At 39.2% G+C, this 23674-nt stretch overlaps 2 protein-coding genes across 3 annotated transcripts; both read left to right on the top strand.

Annotated features, from left to right (window-relative positions):
- Positions 1-8366: 8366 nt before the first annotated feature.
- Positions 8367-10781, top strand: LOC128368074 (cytochrome c oxidase copper chaperone). Of its 2 annotated transcripts, none has more exons than XM_053328810.1 (4): positions 8367-8440; positions 9183-9313; positions 9397-9506; positions 10567-10781. In XM_053328810.1, the coding sequence occupies exons 2-3, from the start codon at positions 9195-9197 to the stop codon at positions 9479-9481; spliced, it is 204 nt and encodes a 67-aa protein (XP_053184785.1). In that variant the 5' UTR covers positions 8367-8440; positions 9183-9194; the 3' UTR covers positions 9482-9506; positions 10567-10781. The 2 variants fall into 2 exon arrangements, with proteins under 2 accessions (XP_053184785.1, XP_053184786.1); XM_053328811.1 differs by having other exon boundaries at positions 8428-8449.
- Positions 10782-13170: 2389 nt separating this feature from the next.
- popdc2 (popeye domain containing 2) lies at positions 13171-19116 on the top strand. Its single transcript, XM_053328693.1, has 3 exons — positions 13171-13664; positions 16402-16510; positions 18565-19116. Exons 1-3 carry the CDS (start codon positions 13171-13173, stop codon positions 19102-19104), a joined length of 1143 nt encoding a protein of 380 aa, XP_053184668.1. The 3' UTR covers positions 19105-19116.
- The last annotated feature ends 4558 nt before the right edge of the window (positions 19117-23674 follow it).

Here is a 23674-nt window from a genome sequence, read left to right as displayed (position 1 = left end):
CTTCTGTTGCATAAGCTTATTATTACAAATCATCAAACAAATCATGTAAAGTTAAGTGCATAATTGTATTTTGAACTGGAAATATACAGCTGGTTCATTATTACCGCAAACAGCAGTATGTAGCCGATTGGGAAAGCAGCTATAACATCCGGTATGAACCATGTCCTCAGGTAACACACTCGGATTCGCTTAATATCCAGAATAGCTTCCTGTGAAAGAGAACAGCAGATTGAGCAGATGGATGAAGATGCTCAGCAGCATGTGCAATGTATAATTTAATACTTGAACTGAACCAATATTTTGGGAATTAGTCCAAAATTAAGGGAGACAGAGGGGTCAGCTGAGTTTAACAATGCGCTCCGAGGAAATCGGCATTAACATGACAGCGCTGTCGAATTGTTGCCGAAGCTCGTACATGAATATTTTAAACTGGCTTGATAGAGACGGAAACCGACTGAGAATAAATCTGGCAAAAACCAGATGCTCGCGTGGTTCAGAACAAACACAACAGGAAGAAGAAAAAAAACACCACAGATGGGCCATTTGTGATTGGCAAGATAAGAGTCAGAAAGCACAAGCAGATGAAAACAAGCAGGATACAGTCAACTTAATACTAAATTGGAAATGTTATACTTCTCATGTATCCCATACATCATGATCCCTGTTACAAAATCAAACAGCAGGTACCAATATCGCCCATTTCCAGGAGCTAAAGGGAAGGAGGGGGCTGAGGGGTATTTGTTAATCTAGCCTTTCGTGTATCAAGTAGATTACAGATGGGGCAGAGATGGATTGTATGTGCTTGTCTGTACAGGGATTATAGTCCTCCAGATTGTATCTGAAAATAGAGTACAGCCACTCTCACCTCGCCGTCCTCCGCTATGATGCCCATTCGGAAATTCAGAGCCACATCTATCAGGAACAGCGTGTCTGAAAACACGTTAAAACCTTCCCATGCCATTCCACTGTTTCCATCCAGGAAGGCTATCTCCATGGGAATCCCAATCAGGTTCAGAAATGTGATGGCCATCATGACCATAATGTAGTAACTCCTGCAAAAAAAAAGGAGCAGAAATCATATGCGTGAGTTTGGACTAACCCTTAGATCTTGTTTTCCACATATGGTTTAAAGTGGAAAGTCTCAGTTCATTTGCCATGAAGGACTCATTAGAGTCCCACAGCAGTCGGTAAGGCAAGCTGATTTATGCACACTAAATACTTTGATACTGTAACTGCACATCTCCTCAGCCGGGGTTCAATTTCCAGGCTCAAATAACTCTGCTCCGTGATCCCAATTGTTTCATTCCTTCTCTGTTTTCACCCCATCTGATCATGTTACACACTAATAATAACAATATTGCAGGGATAATGTGACTCCAGCTGTTTGGGAACACATGTTTTCACAGACACTCCACGTTTTCCCCCTCTAATCCTCCAGCCTCATCTTTGAAATCACCTTGTGATTTTTCAAGTCTCCCATATTGATGTTTAACCTTTGGATGATCATTTTCTTACTTTTACTCATTTTGCTTCTTTGCTCTTTACAATTGAATGCTAATTAAATCTTCCTCTCTGTTGTTTGTTTCCTCCTTTGCAGATGGTTTTTTAACTGTGCCTTCAGATTGGCACTTAAAAACATGATTGTTTCATCAATGCAGAATTATAATTAAATGACTGCACTGTTGTATATTTGATTAATAATAGATACTGGTTAGTGATGCAAAACAGAGAGAAAACTATTAAGATAAGATGAATCTGGGTGAATCTGGGAGAAAAATGCACTAAATATTTAATTACAGAAACTACACAACTTTTAAAGAAACTCAAAGTGGATGTTGTGGCTCATTACAGGACTGGCCTGAATCTATCAGATACATTAAATACCTCATGAGGCTGAACGGGTGAATGACAAAGACTCCGCTCTGCAGCTGCCGCTTGCACTCCATCTCCACGGCCACCTCGCTGCCGTACATGTACAGGGATTGTCTGTTGAGCTGTGGGAGCAGCAGGGCTCTCCATCCACAGGTGGCTGTGGTGCATCCCACGGCGGGACCTTTTACTTTCTCCATGGTCGACCTCTGGTCCCCTCTGATCATCCGTACGCTCAGGTCATCCTCACTCTCTCTCTCTCTCTCTCTCTTCGCTCTGCTTCCTCTTCTCCTCGGGACGAGCGGAGTCTGACTTTGTTCTCCTCAACCAGTCCTAACCTCCCCTTTTGGTCACAAGGTAATTTTCCATCAAGGCTCCCAACCTCTGGGCTTGTTGAAGCTGTGTGGAGCAGAGCGAGTGGGTACCCGTCTTTCTGCTCCCTCCCTCCTCTCCCTCATCTCTGTCTCTCTCTCTCTCGCTCTCTCTCTCTGTCTCTCTGTCTCTCTCTCTCTCCATCTGCCTCTCTCTATTTCTGCCCCCACCCCACCCCTCCACTTCTTTTCTTTTTCTCCCAGCTCATCAACTATTCAGTATCTGTGTCTCATCCCCACATGAATCAAGCCGTGTCAGGAGGGGAAGGTCCAGCTCACATTAATACTGAAGACAATGGATGTGTGTATGTGCGTGCATGTGTGCGTGTGGATGTGTGGCAGGAGAGGATGGGAGGGGGGGGGGGGGGGGCATCATTATTATTGTCATCTGAATTAGACATGTGGTAGCGTGTGCAGGGACATGTTCAGTCTGGGCCATCTCTACCACTGTATGTAATTAAACACTGTCCTGTGTTACCTGATGCTGTACATATACTATACTATACTCACAGCTATGAGCCAGCTCCTGCGTATTGTTTGTTTACACATTTCACATCAGTACCCAAACAAAAACAGAGACTGAGATATTTCATTTCCAGGATTACAGAGTAGCAGATTGGGAGTTTATCCAGCTGGATCGTTTTCATTTTTCTCGGTCGGACGTGCGATTCGATGCGAGCAAAGTTTGAGAAATGAAAAACAGAGATGACATTAAAGGAGTAGCACGTTGAGATTAACTGAGTGGGTCATGCTCAGTGACGGTAGGTAAATTACGGGCAGCTTAGTGCATCAGATGTGTCTAATAATATGAAAGGCATTTTATGAGATTACTGGGATTTTTTTGGTGCTTTTTTAGAATATTTTTAGACATTTCAGTCTGTGTTAGATTGCATGCAATAGGAATATACACAGAAACATTAGTATGTCTTAGCCTTGTCACCTGTGACAGACTGCCAATCTGTCCAGGTGCACTCATGCTGCAGCCCTTGTGACCCTGAGCAGGATAAGTGGTTTAGTAAAATTGTCGAATGTCAAAACTACTATAGCTTTTGTTTTATTAGCTTGTAACGGTAAAGCATTACATATAAACTGCATTTTTCATCTTTGTTCAATCTTGTTCTCTGGCAACTAGATCTGGATCAAACAGAGCATGTCAGTGTGTGCTGTAGAAAGGCTGAGTGAGACTATGTGTTCAACTACAACTGCTTAACCCTTTTGCCTCACAAAGGACATTTTTAGCTTTTCTTTTTTCTTTTCTTGATCATTTTGGGCTGTGATCATGCTCATGGCAGCAAGGATTTTATATAGAAAAACATGCTGCACCAACATTCTTAGGGACAAATATGCCCCCATTTAAAACCCATTCAAATTACATTTTTTGATCCCCCTGCCAAAATATGACTCATTCATTTTACCCCACCAGATAACTGTTTAGCTGTATTTTGCCCATAGGAGAATACAGTCCTGCTTGTCCTGTATTATGAAGCACAGCAGACCAGTGAAAAATGTGATTGCATCCAAAATGACCTGGATCTGTTGGTATGGGTGTCAGAGTGTGTAATGTGTGTATTGAAAAATTAATGTGTGTGTGTGAGAGTGTGTATACATAAATGTGTGTATGTGCAGCTACAAATGGAGAATTTGTCTTGCCTTCAGGTCTATATTTATAGCATTATGTCTGTCTCTCTCTCTCTCCCTCTCTGTCTCTGTCTCTCTTTCTCTCTCACACACACACACATACACACACATACATACACACACACGCAATCACGATCACTCATGCATCCAATCACACACACATGCATGTGCACGCGTAGGTTGTCAAAATCAATAGAATAAAATATATAACACTTCAAACGTGCAGTATAATTACTGTATAAGTTACAGTAGGTTATTAAGCTTTGAGTATTAAAAACAGTTGTATTAGGAAAACAAACTGGCATTTAAAGGGTTAAAATCCTGAAAATGAATTAATATTTGATGTTATTATCAGGACTGATGTTGATTAAAAAAATAATTAATTGAAAGTGGGAAATGATTTCAATTTATAATATTTTTATGGCAGTCTTTTGATGCAAACCATTTTGTCCCTGCAGAGCCAAGTGTAACATTTTCTACAATGAGGCACAAGGGTTAAAAACAGCATTTTCTGTTGGGAGGAGACAGTATATGAACCATGATCTTTGGTCAGACAAGCCAAACCATTCACCCTGACCTCCTCCCTGAGAGTCACATTTTCTATCCAGCAAAATAGCAAAAAACAAAAGCTGTTGTGGATGTACTCTTTATGTAACTTGTTTAAAAAACACTGCAATCCCTCATCAGATGATGTTACACTGTAATTAATAAAAGATGTTGAGTTTTTTTCTGGCTCACTGCCTTGATTTCTTCACTGTGTTGATATGTGACAACGTCTATGTTCCAACAAAGTTCATTGTAATATACATGGGAGAATATTTGTTTGCTGCTGATTAAATAAAGACAAACAAACAGTGCTTACATTTCTTGCAGACAGGAAGAAGGAGTGACAGACGGTGGCTCTACACCTCTCCTCCTTCAGGGTGCAGATTTCTAGAAAAAAGGCACCAAAATAGAGACAGACTTCAGATAAAACTGGAAGTAACTTGAAAGGTATTTCGCTTCTCCTTCTTGTAAATTTTTCAGTAGTGGGTGTTAAGTGCCACGCTATAAGGTCTGTTCTACTGTGAAAAGCAGCATAGTCTGCAGCAGAGCTTGTTTGAAATAAGGTACATATCTATCATACTGACCAGAGCCAATGAATAATATGCTTACCTGCTCATTTATCTAGCACACAGCTGGCCCTCAAACTAGAATAAGTGAGTCAGTGCTTCTGCTTACGCACTGCTTTGCTGTGGTGACGCACAGGACACCCAGTAGACATGAAAACACATATATCTATCCTATTGTAGGTCCGAAAATGAACATTTTTCATATAACAAACCCCCCCGAGCCACTGTTGTTGTATGTTCTACCCACCAGCATCAATATCCTACAGCACAGGATATGATATCTGCCAAAGAGTACAGATAAAAACATCAGTGATTACACAAACACTGCTTTATTTTTTGAATTATTAAAGCGAAGAATAAAAACAGCATTTTGAGATTTTACAGAAACACAAAACAACAAAAAAGCTGATTGATTAGTTGATAAAAAAAGAACAATAAGCAACAACTAGTAGTACTCAATTAACTGTTTTAATAATTAATGAAGTGAAAATGGAAAACATTATCTGGTTCCAGCCTCACAAATGGGAGGATGTGCTGCTTTTCCCTTTTTTAATTATCCAATTTGAACTTTATGATAATTTTCCATTTTATAGACTATATAATTAATTTGAAAATCAGGTTAGCCAATTATGCAGACAGTACTATGTTTTCACTACCACAATGATTATTATTGACCTATGTTAGATCCAATTAAAAAATAATACAAATGCACAATATTGCTGTGATACAATGTGAAGACCTCTCCAAAGCATAATATGAATGAAAGCACAAAATAGCTTTGTACTTCAATTGTCACACGTGTACATTATGAAACAATGACACATCATATTTACATGACTTCTCCACTGAGTAACTGACTAACAGAGATGTTATCTAACACAGTTTTAACAACACACCTCCGTTGAAGCCTCAGGTCCAAGTTGTTTTCTGGAAGCACTTGTCCTCTTCCACATGAGCTGCCATGCTGGATGAAGAATATACAGTTCTCCAGGCTGTGCCAGCAGATAACACAGCACAGGAAAACGGCTGTTAGAATATTATGATGTTGATGACAATGGTAAACATATTTTTGATAATATCGCCAGAGAATGTTGCAATTTTCTACAAAACAGGAAGGAATAGAAAAAAAAGAGGATTCATGTAGGTCATTTTTACCTCACACAATACTAAGCATGTCAAGTTTAAGTTTGTATGCATAGTTTATACAAATGCAAGTTAATACAAATACTGATTAATGAAACAAAGGTAGGTTATAAGAGCAGATTGGTAGGAAGAGTAATGATCAGGATACACATGCATTACTTTAGGAGGATGTTAAAATGAATTAGTTAGCAAGTTAGCATTGGTGTTTTCAGTTAGGCTGCTCCATGCATTAAGTGCTCAAATGCTGAATCTGTTGGTTTCTAACTTTCCCACTTACTGTACATGCTGCCTGCATACACATGATCGAAGGCCATAAATTAGTCCATCCTGTTTTTACTTCATTCACTCCTCCACATGGCTGCATGAGTCTTGTAGTCAGGATGGCTAAAATGAAGGCCATCAGAAAACATAAGTAATAAGTAATAATGAAACACCAGATGAAATGATAGAACTCCTGTGATGCTGTGTCCCCTCCTTGATGACGTTTCGATGGATCCATAATAACCAAATTCATCAGCGTCTCCTTCAGATTATCACCTGATGCATTCTGTAAGTTTCAGAGACAGTTGATGACTCCACAGCAGATAGATTTCTCTTGCTCCTGGGTCTTTTCTGAGGTTAGTTATATAGCAGTTTAAGAAAGGTTTATCTGAATTTTAATATTATGAATACATGAATAATGGCGCAGTAGCAGCAACTTCATCAGTTTTGAGCAGCAGAATGATTAATTTTCATTATATTAATATTTCATTGGTCGGGGCAATTTTGTAGCAGTGTGTGAGTGTGTATGGAGTGTGTAGAAGGGGGACTTCACAGTGGGAAAGATGTATTAATCATGTCTTCAAACATTTCTTCTTCATCTTACGCAGATGAAATGTAACATGTAGCTAGCATCATTATTAAGAGCCTGCTATCCATATTTCTTTTATGAATCTTGCACTTTTACTTTAATGAATGATGAAATTATATCTATCAGTTTTTTATGTTTTAATAGCTACATTTTATATTCTTATACTGTTTAGTAAATTGTCCTTAATTTCTGATGATTTTTCTTGGATGAATGATTATAAAAACCTGAGCTGTTTTCAGGCAAGGGATTTTTTATGTGGCTTATTTTATTTGTAGAGCTCAGTACAGTGTTGCAATGTAATGTGAGGAGTTTCCTTTTTATCTGTGTTTGACATATGTCACCACTGCAGCTGTATTTTGGCATCTTGTAAGTCCAAGTGGGCTGGGCAACTGACTGACCATTCAAAAACATCAATTCTTGTTTGCTGAACCTAAAGAACCTAGACCTACTGCCTGGGTCTGTTGAGGTTTCTTCTTGTTAAAGGTGAGTTTTTCCTTGCTGCTGTCTAGAATGTTGTGTTTCTGTAAAAAAATAATTGAATAATTTAACTTAATGATGTCTCTTGCACTCTGCAAGCTGTCCTGATGTACAGAAATTACTTATGTAAACCCTGAATATACTGTATGGTTTGTTTTTTAAATCTTCATTGTCATTTTTTGTTTACTTTATGTTTATTGACTTCAATATTTTTTAAACCACGTATTTAAAACTTTATTTTGTTTTGTGTTATGTGTTTGGCTGCAATTCTTTAGTAATTCCTGGTATAGTTATATAGCTAATTATGCACTCAAACTTCCATATACTATAAATGACAACTATTTTTATGGAAAAATATTCCCTTATAGATTTTGCTTCATACTATAAAACACATGTGGACGGTAAATACATGTGCACTTTTGCATGATTTTGTTATTTTTGAATAAGATATCAGTAGGATAAATAGGCCTACGTGTTTTTCTTTCTTCTTTTTCAGCCTGTATTTTGATAATGATAATGATAATATTAACTGATAATCGAAAATGCTCACCAAAAAGGCCCAATTTGGAAACATGCAAAAATAGACACGAAAAAATAAATCAGCTACAAAAGCTTATGATGCACCATCACCACCACCACCACCACTCAGTAATGATTTAAAAATGCAGAGAAAAGGAAAAGGGTTAGATAATAACATACATGCTTCACTTTCTTAGGATAAACATCATAATATATGCATGTAACAAGCTTCTTACTGTACATTCACTCATGTTCTGCTGTGTGTTAGCCGTGTTTTCATGCACAGCGGCTATCTGCCAGAAGTCTCCTTGTAGTTATTCAATTGTTACAAAATACTACATATCCCAGAAGTCTCTGTTGTGACCCTTGTAATCACGTGAGTTTGTATAAAAGCCAACACGTGAGCTTGTTCCCCGTGCGAGTTCATTCTTGAAGGTGAAGCGTCGTTCTCCTCCATTCAAGTAAGTTATGTAAGACTGCAGCAGCGGTTATTAAAAGTATTAAATAGTTAACTTCATCGTGTCTTTGGTGTGCTGTGTGAACACTGCTAGTTAACCCGTTCTCTTGTATAATGTTATAGCATCACTGCTAGCTTCTGTTAGCTAACTTTAGCAGCCATTGGCGTTATGTAGCGTGTCCGGAGAGTTGGGTAATGATAACGTTACTCAACCACAACGAAGCAAAACTAATGCTTCTTTCACAAGACAAAGCCTAGTAATTAAAAATCATGTTAAGTGTGTGTGGGTGGGTGTGTCAACCAGTATGCTCTTCATCAGTTATGTAAGCAACCCTCTTCAGTGTCATTGAATGGATTTAATGACACTAAATATGGCTGCAACTAGTTTCCTTGTCATGAGTAAAAACTATCACCTTATGTGTTTAAAAAAAAAACTCCTATATAACTCACTGATTTTTTTTTTTTTTAATTGCTTGTGTGTTTCTTAAATTGAATAAAGAAACTTTAATCTACTAGATTCAGCAGTAACAACAAGCTGTCTCTACTTGTATAAACAGGACACTAAAACTTTCTCCAACATTCAGGTGTTTGCAATTGTAGGTAATTAGTCATCTGCACAAAGGCTCAACTGGTTGATTATGTTTAACACTTCTACATCTGAGTCTGTTGGCTCTACAGAGTTTCCTGATGCAATAATCCCTGCTATTGCAGTCACTAATATTGCTCATTGCTCTTTATTTCTCCAGTTCACACAGAAGATGTCAACCCTGTCTGCTGCCAGTGTGGAAGCTGCTGCTGTGCCTGACAGCACAGAGCAGAAGAAACCACTAAAGCCATGCTGTGCTTGTCCTGAAACAAAGAAAGTCAGGGATGCATGGTAAGCACTTAGCTGGAGGCTGAAACCCTTTCCTTGTTGTTGGAAGTAAACAGGTAAACTGATATCATATTTTTTCTGTTTAGCATCATTGAGAAGGGAGAGGAAAACTGCACAGCACTCATTGATGCACACAAAGACTGCATGAGACAGCTTGGATTCAAGATTTAATAACTCCATTTTGTGTGTATGCGTGGTAAGTAAAACATCTGAACATCACAGGCTTGTACGCACTCTCACAAGTAACATTAGTGTCCTGTCAGCTTGTTTGCAACTGTAATTTTCTCATTCTGGGTCATTTGTGCCCTTTAGCTGTTACTGATTCATCCAATGTTGGATACAAACTTGACTGCTAGACTACAACACCAGTGCACCAGCATGTATTCTAATTTGCAGTGTATAGCAAAACGGAAATATTTCTGCTGACATTTCAAACTAGGTTACATGTCGGTCTTTAAACTCGCTGCGACGTGTGAGCCTTATTATTCAGGGATTCTGTGCAAACGGCATAAATGTCAGGAAAGGTGGTTAAAAATGTAGTGGTGAGAATGCTTGTTACAGTACTCTAAATAGAAACCTTTCCCTGCTGTTTCCTCCCATATATTGGGATTCTAAGCTGTTTCCTGGCAGCTGCACTTTTAATTAACATGAAGTTGACCTTACCTGACTTCCTCTAGACAGCTTTAAGCACCCACTGTACACACAGATGCAGTCGGCTTGCAATTGCAAATGCTGCTTTTGAGTTACCATTTTAAACTTTTATATCTTTGGTAATCACCATTCAAACTGTAGCTGAAGCTGCACTCGGTTTGCATGTAGCGGTGACACTGCTGAGTTGACAACCCCAGTGCCAAACCCATTCTGACAACTTAAGTCCAACTTGAATTGAGTCAGTCTGGTGTGTAAATGGGCGCCTGGCCTTTCTGTGAACCATGCAAATGCCTTTTGTATTTTACTTCACCCCTAGATATTTGCAGCAATTGAGGTTCAGTTCATGTTTCAGCAGTTTAACTGGCCTGGCTGTCTGCCCTCACTCCTGTTTTCACTCACACTCGTGTAAATGAGATTCCCGTCTAGTCAATTGACTGGAGGAAATGTGTACCAATGCGTAGTAGGTTGCACTCTGATGCGGTATGCAGCTAAAGCACTTGACATGTTCACTTTAACTGACTGAGCTGCTTCTCTTCTGTTATGGTTTCTGTCACAATGTACTACTAGAAACATGAAATACTCATGTGTATTTCTCTCTCCTGCAGTGTGCTGTATGATTGGAAGATGACCCTGGATATTCCTTTCTTCTCTCCCCTATTTATACCTCAGCTTGAAGGGAAATGTGATAATGATGCACTCTGGCTCTGATGGGTGGCTGTCCTTCTGTGTGAATTGTTTCTTTTTTTTTTTTTTAAGTCTGCAGAATTTGATAAATGTGACTCTAAAATGTCTGAAATTGAATAAAAGTCCTATGCAATAAGCCTGTCTTGTATGTAATACATTTATATCATATTTAGAATTATTGATGGTAATATGATTTTAACAAGTTCTGAAGGTCCTTTCCTGTGAACAGTTGCTTGCCACAGTTGCTGTCCCTGGTATGCACTTAGGCTTAAAAATAACTCCTGCCCCTGCTGAAGTCAATGCGTCACAATCTGCATTCTTCTATAGCACGCCTGGCAATGCACACCTATTTCACACATTCAGAAAACTCCAGCAAAAGAGAATTAAATTATCAGTTTGGTCCTTGCTCATATTTTCAAGATGGGGTTTGTAGTAAAATGTTTACATGAAGGTCCAGCAATGAGCTATATATACTTTACACCATATTCAAGTGGTGTACATGGAGGTTCTCAGAGCAGTCACTGATCTTTCACACCTCACAATCTGCACCTGGTTCTACTATTTGCTGCTGTATGAACACAAGTGTAAAAGCAATTTAAAAAAAATTCCAAGTTTCAGCATTAAATTTTGGAGTTTGCAAAATGGAACAAAAGTAACCATCCATCTCTTCACAGTAGCAACATCAATCTATGCAGCTTAACACAATATGCATTTTGTAGGCCTTGGAGACTGGTATGTATGTGGGAATCTGCACTCAGCGACCAACTGACAAGTTGGGCCAAATGTGACCACCTGTTTGCAGCAAGGTTGATGTATGCGATGATGCAAATCTATGGAGTGTAAATTGTAAAACACTTCCTGCAGTTAGGTGCCATTTCAGGTCTCCTGTATTGCTTCAACTAAGTTTTATATTTTCTGGATTTGACACATTTTTCAAATAGGCCCAGGCAGTATGAGTTTACATGACAAATCTAATTTTAAAAAATGGAGCCCATTTGTTTTCAAATGACTGTTCAAACCCACCCCAAAATACATAACTTTATCTGATTTCCATAACCCTCTTGTCAGAAAAACATCCTAATCAAGCATGCAATCATAACCTAAAAGTTAAGATACATTCTTTGTATGCATGCATACTTAAATAATTTCAACTTCTACAAGATCAGCAACAAATGAAGAAATTATACTTTAAAGTAATTGCAATATCTACAATATAGATATAGTTAATACAAAGGAAATGGGACTCACATTTAATTTCCTCCAGTGGATAAAGCTCAGTCTATTTCCGTCTAATATTTTCTTTCTAATCTCACATAAAAATCAAAGTTTTATTGCAGAGTTTATTGCAGATATGATGGATTTGTTTTAATGTTTATGGTGCATTGCAATCCAAAAATAGGCTAGAGAATTACAATATATTTATATATATTCTAAGTTTGTGATAAATATGTGCATATCTACCAACCTCAATAGGTGTATAAGGAATACAATACATGTTATTAATTGTACAACTATAGATTTTTGGCTTGACAGTATGCATTTTATTATTTTATTCTTTGTTTTTGCACTAATAAGAAAAGGAAAGCAAACGAGACGGGAAACATTCAATGAGATGAGCTCGTCTCTGCTGGCTGTGAATTTTGACCTGATTGGTAGGACAGTTGGATATGTGAGTCGGTGGTGTTTGTGCTGGGTGTTTATACCTGAAATCTGACCTGCACTGTCATCTCACGTATGTCAGTGCCTCTAAATATGTACTGGTGGGGCTGCTCTCTTGCAAGTAAACTGGACTCATGAACTTTGGGTCAAAGAACAGCTGAGTTGAGGCTTTGGAGGAACTCTCTTTTTCAACAAAAAAAAAAAAAAGTGTGTGACACTTAAAGCACAATCTCTTCAATATATTTGTCATGGTCCCTTTTCTCCCTCCCATTTCCTGCCTCACTCTCTCTTTCTGTTATGTTAAGTAGAAGGCCTGCTTTCTGTCCGCCACTCTTTCCTCCTTGGGTTTCAATTCCAAACATGGTTATCCTTCTAGGGCTCTATCAACGCCCCCCTCCCTTGTCCCTTCTCTTCCAGCTGTTAGTTCCACAGTGCAGGCCAATGGGTGAGAGAAATAGACAAAATCAGTGCAGCAATAGAGACGACAGGAAGACACACTGAAGGGACAGACGGGGCCAGAAGCCAGAGGAGCGAGAGAGAGGAAGGGACACATAATGAGAGGAGAAGAAGAACAAACCCATTCCAGCTGTGTTTCTATAACAAACAGAGCCGTGAGAACTTCTTCACATTGAAGAATTTTCCACTGCACGCCAAGGGAACAAACATTTACTTGTGACATTTTTTGGACAGTATCAGCTGTTTATTGTTTTGATCAAACTGTGATTCAAACCAAAACATTTACTTGTAATAGCTGATTTGACAGAAATACATTTCTGTGGACAAGAAGTCTTTACGGTTCCTTTTGACTTTGTTTGTTTTGTGCACCAGAAGCCTCTCTCCAACCTGTCATTTGAGAAGTTTCCAACATGAGTGGAGAAAACTCGACTCTGCTGGACAGCTTGTTCTTCGGCCCGATGTGCGATGGCTGGACCAACAACACAGAGGGAGCCATCTACCATTTGGGCAACAGCATCCTGTTCCTGGGCTACATGGGAGGTAGCGGGACGTATGGTTGCCTCTTTATCTTTGGCTTTCTCACGCCATCCTTTGTGTGCCTGACCTTATGGGGATGGCTAACGATGTGTGGCCTGGATGTCTTCACCTGGAACGTTCTTCTGCTGAGTGCCTGCTTGATTCAGATCTGCCACCTGCTTTACCGGCTGCACCAGGAGGGCCTGCCCAAAGGGGAGCTGTCCGCCCTCTATCAGGCCGTGTACCTGCCGTTGGGCGTACCTGTCCAGGTGTTCAAGGAGATTGCAAGAGCCTTTGAGAACAAGGTGGTGGAGTTGAAGGCAGGGCAGACATACGCTGTGGAGGGCAAGACGCCCATCGACCAGCTCTCCTTTATGCTGTCTGGGAGGTGGGGCACGTGTGTGTGTGTGTGTGTGTGTGTGTGTGTGTGTGTGTGTGTGTGTGTGTGTGTGTGTGTGTGTGTGTGTGTGTATGTACATCTATACACCTGTACAACATAATGCAATCCACCACTACTAACTGTCTCCACTGGCCAGAACCAACGCACTCGTATTACCATAATATAAAAATACAGTCCTGCATTCAAAATTTAGCTTAAACCGACACTCATTGATTTTTTTGGCCACTTGGGGGCACCAGAAACAAACTGTAAACAAACAGTGACATCACCTTTTATATTGGTTTGGCTATCATGTTAGCTACGGTTGTTTATTTACACATTCAGCAGACACAGAGCAACATTAGTATTTGTTTGGAGTCATATTCCTGGCCACTCGGCTAATGCTAAGAATATTCTCTCTCTTTTCATTTTTTTTTTTTTTTTGGTCTCCACTGACTCCTGCGGAATATTTCTGGCTCTTTAGTTGCAAATTACTCCACTATGTTCAGGTAGCTAGTTGCTAACGTCGTCTGTTGTTTGTTACTGGGCAGCTAGTTTACAGTGGTTTTAGTCACTTTTTCCTTAAAATAGTTGGTACTGTTTCAGTTGGAGAGTGGTGACACTGACCCAAAATAGTAAAGATGCGGGCTGTAAAACCAAAACAATGAGCTGAAAGGCAGAAAGACTTTCACTTACCACGTCAATCATCAATAAAAAATTGATTATAGTTGCTTTAAGTGAAAGCACATAAGCATAATTTACACAAAGAGTAACAGTGTGGTTTGTTGCACCTGTAATGAATAGTGATATCACAGTGTACTTATAGTACAACTCAACATCACTTAGGCAGGTTGAGAAGTGAAACTACTGAATGCACTTTACTCAAGTACAGTAAAAACTATTTTAGCTGCTGTTAAGTAACAACAGAAAAGCCCCCTTTACTTTGTATACTGTTGCATAGTTGAGTCAATAGTTTGGGGTTTTTTTTTTTGGCAGTGGTGGGGCATATTTTAAGAATTCATTACAGACAATAGAGAGATGACAAGAAGTACTATATGTACTCTTTACTTTCTACCACTGACCAATATCATCTCAATAAAACATACAAACTTATTAAAGTCATATTTATTTCAGGACTTTTATTCTACACACGTTTGTGTTGTTATTTCCACTTGCTGTATGCATGTGCACCACCTTTGTGGTTTGGGAGGTTTGTGACCCAGCAGTTTATGCAGTTTACGTATAACAAGACTTTTCACTTTTTCGTTTATATAGCATTTCATTTATTCGACACACTTTATTAGGTTGAAGTATCACTGAATTCAAGAGAAAACAATCACTCAATTTTACCAAATGCACTATTAGGGTGTTATAGTGAAAAACTAACTAGTGAAAACTAACAACAACAAATATCATCTTTAAACTTCCTATTTTTGATTCTTTCATGCTGTTGACAGTGTGTAACCAGCACAGGAAATGTATCCTCTTCATCAAAACATCCCCAAAGTAGAGCTGCATTAGACCTCACAGTCTTGGAGTCTACACAAGAGAAATGTTGTAAACAGAGTATTTTTGTCTGTGACTCACCACTCTGCCGTCCCTTTGCAAAGTGCCAACTGGTTAAACGATATCTTTGTACTTGGGACAGGAGTAGACGAGGACTGTTCCTCTTCTCTTGAATTTGATGTTAGCTGACAGCTCTGAGTGCACACGCCAAATTTGGAAATGTTAAAGTTCAAGTGGTGCCTTAATGAATTTTGTTTGTCATTTTACATTATTGTTTAACCTTATTAACCTTTTCCTCAGATCTAAGGTTTGGCACGGTATGACCAAATTTACACAGACAATTGAACATGTGATTATTGGAGCATCTAATTCTAAGACCATTAATCTCCTGCTGTAACAGCCTCCTCTCTTTTGCGAAGGCAGTTTTGCAACTTGGCTGCAGGGATTTACTCTCATTCAGCCACATTTGTGCTGTGACATTAAGAAATATGTATGTGGTACAAAGCACAGTACAAGTAGTGCAGGGGTAGTTTTCCATGGGACCTGCAGTGGAAAACCCTAGCTCTGTGTGTTTAAGTGTCCCACAGGGTAATTAACTACAACACACAGCAAAATAGCCATTCATTAACACCCATTGTTGTAAAGGGTCTAAATGAAGACATCTAGTAGTTTTAAATCACCATGGAGATAGGCTCTATTGAGTGCATATTTATGACTGCTCATGATTGACATTTCTAACTATATTCTTTTTATTTGCTCTATTTAACAGTTTAAGTTATGTAACTGTAACTATGAGACCTACCTAGGCACACAAAGACTTAGATGAAAGACTTATTTCCTGTAACAGACTTCCATTTCTGTCTGTGGATGTCAGGTGATTGATATGAAGAACATTCAACTCACATTTAGATAAGAGTAAAACAGAAACTTTGATGTCATCTAATGAAGACTTAATATTTAGTGCTCTGCTCAGTCTTTATAGTGTTCAGTCTATCCATAGCTGGCCCAGCAGGGATAATTATGCTAATATGTACTCTACTTCCAAGGTCTTTAGACTGGCCCTGCAATGTGACCTCCAGCTCACTCTGTGCTCTCATTATCACTTTCTAATCCCTGTCTCCCTTTATAACCTTGTATCTCTCTCTCTTTCGCTCTCTCTCTCTCTCTCTCTCTCTCTCTCTCTCTCTCTCTCTCTCTCTCTCTCTCTCTCTCTCTCTCTCTGTCTCTCCTTCTCTCTCAGGATCAATGTATCTTTAGAGGGCCAGTTCCTGCATTACATCTACCGCCACCAGTTCCTCGATTCTCCAGAGTGGGAGTCTCTCAGGCCAAATGAGGAAGGAAAGTTTCAGGTACATGACTCGACACGCAGTTCACTTCAGGACATGCAGATCTAGCTTTTGTTCATGTTTTATAAAAACACATTTTAAACCAGCAGATGTGTGGCAGCAGGAAGTCTAAAGTATGGTCATAAATTGTGAAGTGAACCTGAAGTACTGTCATTGTAGGATTTAGAGCAAGAAACCAGACTTGGATATCATTTTAACTTCTGCCTTCTATCTGAATTAGTATCTGATTGATGAGCTGAATGAGGGGAAGTAGTGGTCCACTTGTCTTGCTGCTTTAGATTAGTTCAGTTAAAGTCGAAAAAAGAAAAACATTCACAGTTGCAACATGCTAGAGAACTGTCTAGGGAAAAATCATTGACAGAAATTTGGTACAAGTACAGTATATGTCAATATTTGTAAATTTGACGATAGTGTCTTAGAATGTTCACAGTCTAGGTTTTAGGCCACCTTTGGGTGTCCCACAAATTGTAAATAATACATAACTTCTATTTTGAATAATAGCATCCTAAAAAGGACAGAATATAGATTTTAAATGAGAAGCATTCATACACAAAGACATCTGATACTTTTAAATGTTCTCCAGCAAAGATATGAGCAGTTAAGGGAACAGCTTCATTTTTGTGATTGAAAAACTGTGCTGCTATTTTGTGCTGCTAGGGCAACCATCTTTATTAATAGATACCAGCCTAAACTATTCACCACAATAAAGACCACCTCAGACTGGCCTACATGAGCTTTAGTACCCAAATATATGACAAAAACAGTTATATATTACTCATCACTTTGTGTCAAGTGGGCAATTACCAACTAAATTACCATCTTTGTGATCATATCTGTTCTGAAAATCACTTGGGGGGGAATTAATTATTTTTTAAAATTGGCTGATGGTGCACCCCAGTTATGCATTAATTGGACTGATTACTTATCTGGCTATGCAGGTGGAGATTTAATTTGATTAAAGCTAAGCAAATCTGGAATAAAGTGATAACATTCTATCATAGGGAGAGCAGATGGTCACACTAAACCTCATAGTATCCTGATACACAGCACAAGAGCCACAGACTCTGAACAACAACCCACTTTAGGTTTTCTGCTAGTTACCTTCTTATGTAACATACAAAACAAACACGCATTGTCCTGCACCTTAGCTTGTTGAACAAGCCACCAAACAAAAATTAATTGGGGAACAGTGCACCATTAAGGTCCATTTCTAGGCAACATAACTAATTAGCTGCTTAGCTGCATAGCATACATAAACATCAATGCAAATGTCATTTTGGTTTGTTTTGATGCTGGTGTAATCCTTACTCTTCAAAAACCCTAACGCTGTCACTGTCTCCCAATTACTTGTAGATGCACTGCATGTTTGTTCACTTTGTCTCACCACTCTGTCTGCTGCATGGAGCTACTAAGAGCAGGCAGGAACTTAGCTTAACATAAAGACTGGAATCTGGGGAGATAAACAAGATATAATATACTAGTTTGTAAACTGTTTCCCACGACTCACCATCTCTATGCTAAGCCAAGCAAATTACTGGTTGATGCATAATTAACAGACCGATGAGTGATATCGATTTTCTCATCTAACTCTCAGTAAATAGTCAATGGTAAATGGACTGTACTTATATAGAGTTTTTTGACCACTCAAAGTGCTTTTACGCTACATGTCACATTCACCTATTCACACACATTCATACACTGATGATGGGCTACCATACAGGGTGCCAATGTGCTCATCAGAGGGAAAATTACCATTCACACACATTCACACACAGCTGGGGCAACTATAGGGAGCAATTTGGTGTGAAGTATCTTGCCCAAGGACACATTGACATGTGGACTGGATGTTCCAGGAATCGCACCACCGATCTTCTGATTGGTGGATGACCACTCTATCTCCTTAACCACAGTGTAGAAAGCGAAGTGTATTTCCCAAAATGCAGAACAATTCCTTTAACGTCACATTATTGAGAACTAATGTGTATTTGGATAAACCAGGAAATGTGTCTCTGTGGTAGTTAAAATTAACATGTAGGTATTCACCTTTTTTTTTTCAGGTGACCTTGACAGCAGAGGAAGACTGCCGCTACATCTCATGGCGTCGCCGCCGCCTCTACATGTTGATATCAAAGGAGCGCTACATCGCCCGTCTGTTTTCTGTCATGTTGGGCTATGACATCGCTGAGAAGCTCTACAATCTCAACAACAAGCTCTTCATCAAGAGTGGCATGCTCTTGGACATCCGCCTGCCCAGCCTTTACCATGTGCTGGTCCCCTCTTCTCACGGCAGTGAGGGCGGCAGCGGCAGTGATGGTGGTGCAGCAAAGGAACCACAAACTCAACAAGAGGTCGAAGACCAAACTCCAGCCCACCAGAAGTCTGATCCAGATCTGTCTCAACCCTTCCAACCACAATTGCAAGGACCAATGAAGACCACCCTGAATGAACCCCAGGCCCCCCTGCATGACCGCTATCACCATCCATGGGCGTCAGACCCGGACCTGCCCTCTGGTGAGGACTCCACTAGCCTGGTCCTGGAGGACTTTGCTGATGTGGCAGGCTCCTTAATGGATTATGGCAGTGAATATTTGAGGTAGAGGGGCAGGGTACTGGAGCTAACACACTGGGTCACCACTTAAGCTACATGTAAGTACCTCACCTGGGCGGAGAGTGGCGTTGGGGCGGTGTGATTGCATGTATGGCTTGCAGTGCACAGTTCTTACTAATCCAGCTTTGTAGTGAGATGTAGTGCTGGGCGATGAAACTGAAATCATTATAATATAAACAGTGGTGAAAGCAGTACTCAGATCCTTTACTCAAGTAAAAGTCTTGAGGTGTTCTCAGTTATTCTCAAACTATCAAAACATTACATTATAAATACTGATGCAACAATGTGCAAGCAGCATTTTACTGTTGTAGCTAGTCAAAGTGGAGCTAGTTTTTACTACTATATACAGTACATGTAAATCCAGTGGTTCCCAAGCTGGGGATTGAATCTCTTCAAAGGGTCACAAGATGAATACTAGGGGTTGTGAGATGATGTATTGGGTTTTGTTACACAATGCCATATTCATTGTTTGGACAAGTGTCTAATCTGCGCTTTTTTGTGAAATAATGAAGAGTTTAACCTCTCTAAGTCTAAAACATCTTTAGTGGGGAAATCTCTTTTTGGTTGACCTCATGAAAGATGACGAAGCTGCTTTTGTCAAAAAGGTTGGGATCCACTGATTTAATCTTTAACAATGCAATGTATTTTATAAGCTTATCAGCTGTTTTAATTTTTTATTCTATTCTAAATTCTAATCTGAAAAGACCAAATAAAACATATTTATTTGACAGCTATCTTTCAAGCAAAAACTTGACCATGGAACCAGCAGAAGGTCCATTTAACGGCTGTTCTGGAGCTTTTGATCATATTACAGGATCTTCATCATCATATAGACCTTAAATCCTTAAAGTACCCATAAAGAAAACCTACAAAAATCTACAATTCTATGACAACTTTCCATTTGCTGATGAAGCTCATGTGATCATATCAAAAGCTTTATGAACTGCTACTTAATGGACCTTCTGGTGACTTTGCTCTCTCACCTGTGGTCCATGTGGAAAACAAAAAAGTCAGTTCCTAATTCTTTATATAGCTTTTAATTACAGTTGGCTTGCATCTAATTATCTTTGAAGAGATATGATCCATATACAATATGACGGAATTATCGCCCAGCTCTAATAAGCTATCCTCAGCTGTGAGATGAAGTCTTTGCTGTGGAATATCGTCAGATTAATAGAGTTTTTTGGTTTTCTGGCAGCTTTGCACTTCATTTGTCTTCTGAGGATCTGATGCTTGAGTTTCATTTGTAATAATACTTTGATTGGATTGTTTTTATAGAACCACCAAACTATTCAGTATAGTACATCAGCATAGAATGGCAACCAGCACTCTTCCCAGCTGCCCTTCTCAACTCTGGATTTCTGGATTATTATCCTATTTTCAAACCATACTTTGAGATTAAAATTCCCTCCCAGCCAGCTGCTCTGCATTAGTCTTTGCTTTGGCTCTGACACTCATAAGCTTACAGCCATCTTTGGTACAGTAGCAGAGTTAAATTTGTTCCATCAGAAGCTTCTACAGATGCTCAGTTAAAACAGTTTAGCAGTAAGAGTAATCAGGTCTGGTGTGTGCTTGTAAGTGTATGTGTGTACTGTATGTGTGTATGTGCATATGTGTGTGTGGTAAATAAGGGGTTTTTAAACTGTGACTGATGTGAGAGAGCAGCGGTGAGGTCAGCTGGGCAACAGCTGTGTTCTTATCTGATAAGGATTATAGATGGGAAATTTAGGGGATGTCCAAAAAATTTGGTGCCAAGGGGCGGGTACACTGGATTAACACAGTGTACCCACCACTTGTGTATCTGTCTGCTTGTCTGTTCACCCACCCACCCGACCCCTATCTCACCCCTGACTGCCTTCCTAGCATCCCATCCCAAAAGCAGCCTTTGCCCAATCAAAGGTGGAGGATCACATTTCATAGCTGGACAGGAGGGTTGGCGTTGGGTGTGGGCTGCAGGGCGGCTGTGTAGCAGTACATTAAATCTGTCAGACAATAGCAATAGTTTAGATTTAGTAGATAGGCAATCATGCATACACTTAATAAGGAATCTAATAATCTTGGATATTGTAAGAAAAATGCTCTGAAACACTGTAACAGATACTTTTTGCATTACATTTCTTGGTCCATGTGTATGGCTGACCAGCAAAATGAGGAGTGTGAATGTTCAGTCGGCCAACTCATGTGACTTATGGCTTCTGTCAAATAGACAAGGCGAGTCAGTTTATTTATAGAGCACATTTAAAAACAACAAATATTGGCAGAAGTGCTTTACAGAGAAATGATAATGACAATCAAATAAAATCACAGACATAATATTGAAGATAAAAATAAATACATGTATTCGATTTATTCTAGAATTTTAGAAAATAAATCATAAAAACACAGCAGCATTGCACAGAGAACAAATAAATAATTAAACCAGAGTGTGACCAGTCATGTCTTCATAATGGCTTTTAAAAGGCTAAATAAAAGAGATTGAGGGGGAGGACTTCATAATGAGAGGCAAACTTTGACAGTTTGGGGCTAACAATGGATAATGTCCGATCACCTCTGGATTTGAACTGGGAACGTGGTAGGACGAGCACTGATTGGTCAGCAGATCAGAGTGGGCTGGTGGTAGAATAGGGGGATGAGAAAATATTTTACTGGTAACCAATGAAGAGAGGCCAGCCCATGAGATATGTGGCCTCTCTTTTTTCGGTACCAGTGAGGAGTCTTGACCGACTTGATTCCCACATGGACAGAATAACTCCATATCCTTAACAGGCAGAAATGATCTGAGATGGAAGAACCTGAGATTTTTTTTTAATGGAAGTATACATTCAGTTTTAGAAGCACAAGGGTTTTAACTGTGGTGTTTGAAAATGAGCAAGGCCAAAGAACAGGACTCAGGTTTATACTGGTTTAGCTACATGAAGCTTTTGCCAGCCAGGATTTTATATCCTCAATGCAGCTCAGCAGGGAGTTAAAAATAGAGTATGTAAAGTTGATTTGATATGTGGTGTGTAGGGTGTGAATGTATTAAATGCCTGTCATAGGGAAAATATACTAACAGGGCTAACAGGTGTTCTGCAGAGGGTCTCAAAAGCAGATCTGTGCTCTGCTAATGCTCTTTCACTGATGTGTTACTGTATAAAGATGAAAGGTATGCTGGGAAATTTGTAGGAAATCACTATTCAGAGCTGAATACACAAGGCAGGAAAAGAGAAAGTAGTTACAATCAAACTGAAACTGTATTAAGATGCTGGCCACTACAGACTATATCACTGTTAAAAAGGATTATAAGTGGATATTTAGCTGATGAGACAGTGGTTTTATGTGATATTGCGTTTCAGTGTAGTTTGATGTCACAGTTGTCGTGTTATCAGGATGTCAGATGTAGGAAAAAAAAGATGTCTCACTCCTAACAGAGGTTTTAATATTTCACTTCACAGGAGGTGATAGTGACGGAAATCTACCGCCTCGATTCCAGAGGGGCAGAGCGCCGCTGGCTCCCACCGACACTCCCAAACTGTGAGAACAGTCTATCCAGGAAACACTATATAATTTACAGTATTAGCAGTATGAAAGTGTCACATGCTACTTGTTATGACAATTTCTCCTCCCTCGCTCTCCCTGCTTGTTCTCACCTTAGCTCACATCTTCAGTCTGAGCATGTGCAGCATGTGCTCTTCCTTCTCTCTATCTAAATTACAGTTTGAATGATATGAAGGCCAATATTGACACATTTTTGTTATAAATAATTGGCACCATATCTACTTTATATCAGGCTTTTAACTATATATTCTTATGCCCTAAATTAGTATCATTCATTTATAGTAAATTATGCATTTGGTCTTGCCCACAGACCTCTGAAGCAACCTTGAGGCAGATGTATTTATGTAAGTGAAACATCTGGACATTTTGGCATTCAAATTAATATATCATTCACAAAATTATGTAATTTAACAACTGAGAGAAGCAATGAATGCCATGTTTTTCTGTAGGTGTCATCAGAGAAATCTTTCTATTCAAAATGGACATATTTAATTGCAGGTACTATATCCAACATGTAATAATCTGTCAATAACCTTCAAAGCTTAATTATCCATCATTTAACTGGCACTGGAACACGGGGAAAGAGGGGCAACAGTATTCTCAGATTCACTTTGTAACTTACCAGCACAATAAATGTCTGAAATGTTCTTTATGTTATAAAAAATGGATTCAATGATACTGAAACAGGTGAATTTGTCTTTCATCTCACGCATATTCGAAGTTGGAAGTGTAATTGTTTGATTTGGATTTGTCTTCACGTGATTTAATGTTAAATTTGACTTGTTTGTTTCACAGATCACTTATACTCAGTGTTAGAAGTTAGTGAGGGTTATTTACACATTTTCTGGATCTGACTCAGCACTCAGTATAAAAAATATCACATTATAGGACCTGATATAGATTGAAAATAAAGTTAAATGGGCAGGTTTAAAGTAACGCATATTTTGGGCATGTTTAGTTTGTGTTTCTGAATGCATCATGATTTGCTTCGGTTCAGTGTCAGAAATGTATGAAATGTGAGC

Source organism: Scomber japonicus, chromosome 11 (assembly GCF_027409825.1).
Source record: "Scomber japonicus isolate fScoJap1 chromosome 11, fScoJap1.pri, whole genome shotgun sequence".
In the NCBI taxonomy this organism is placed as follows: domain Eukaryota; kingdom Metazoa; phylum Chordata; class Actinopteri; order Scombriformes; family Scombridae; genus Scomber; species Scomber japonicus.
This window is presented reverse-complemented; position numbering and strand designations above follow the sequence as displayed.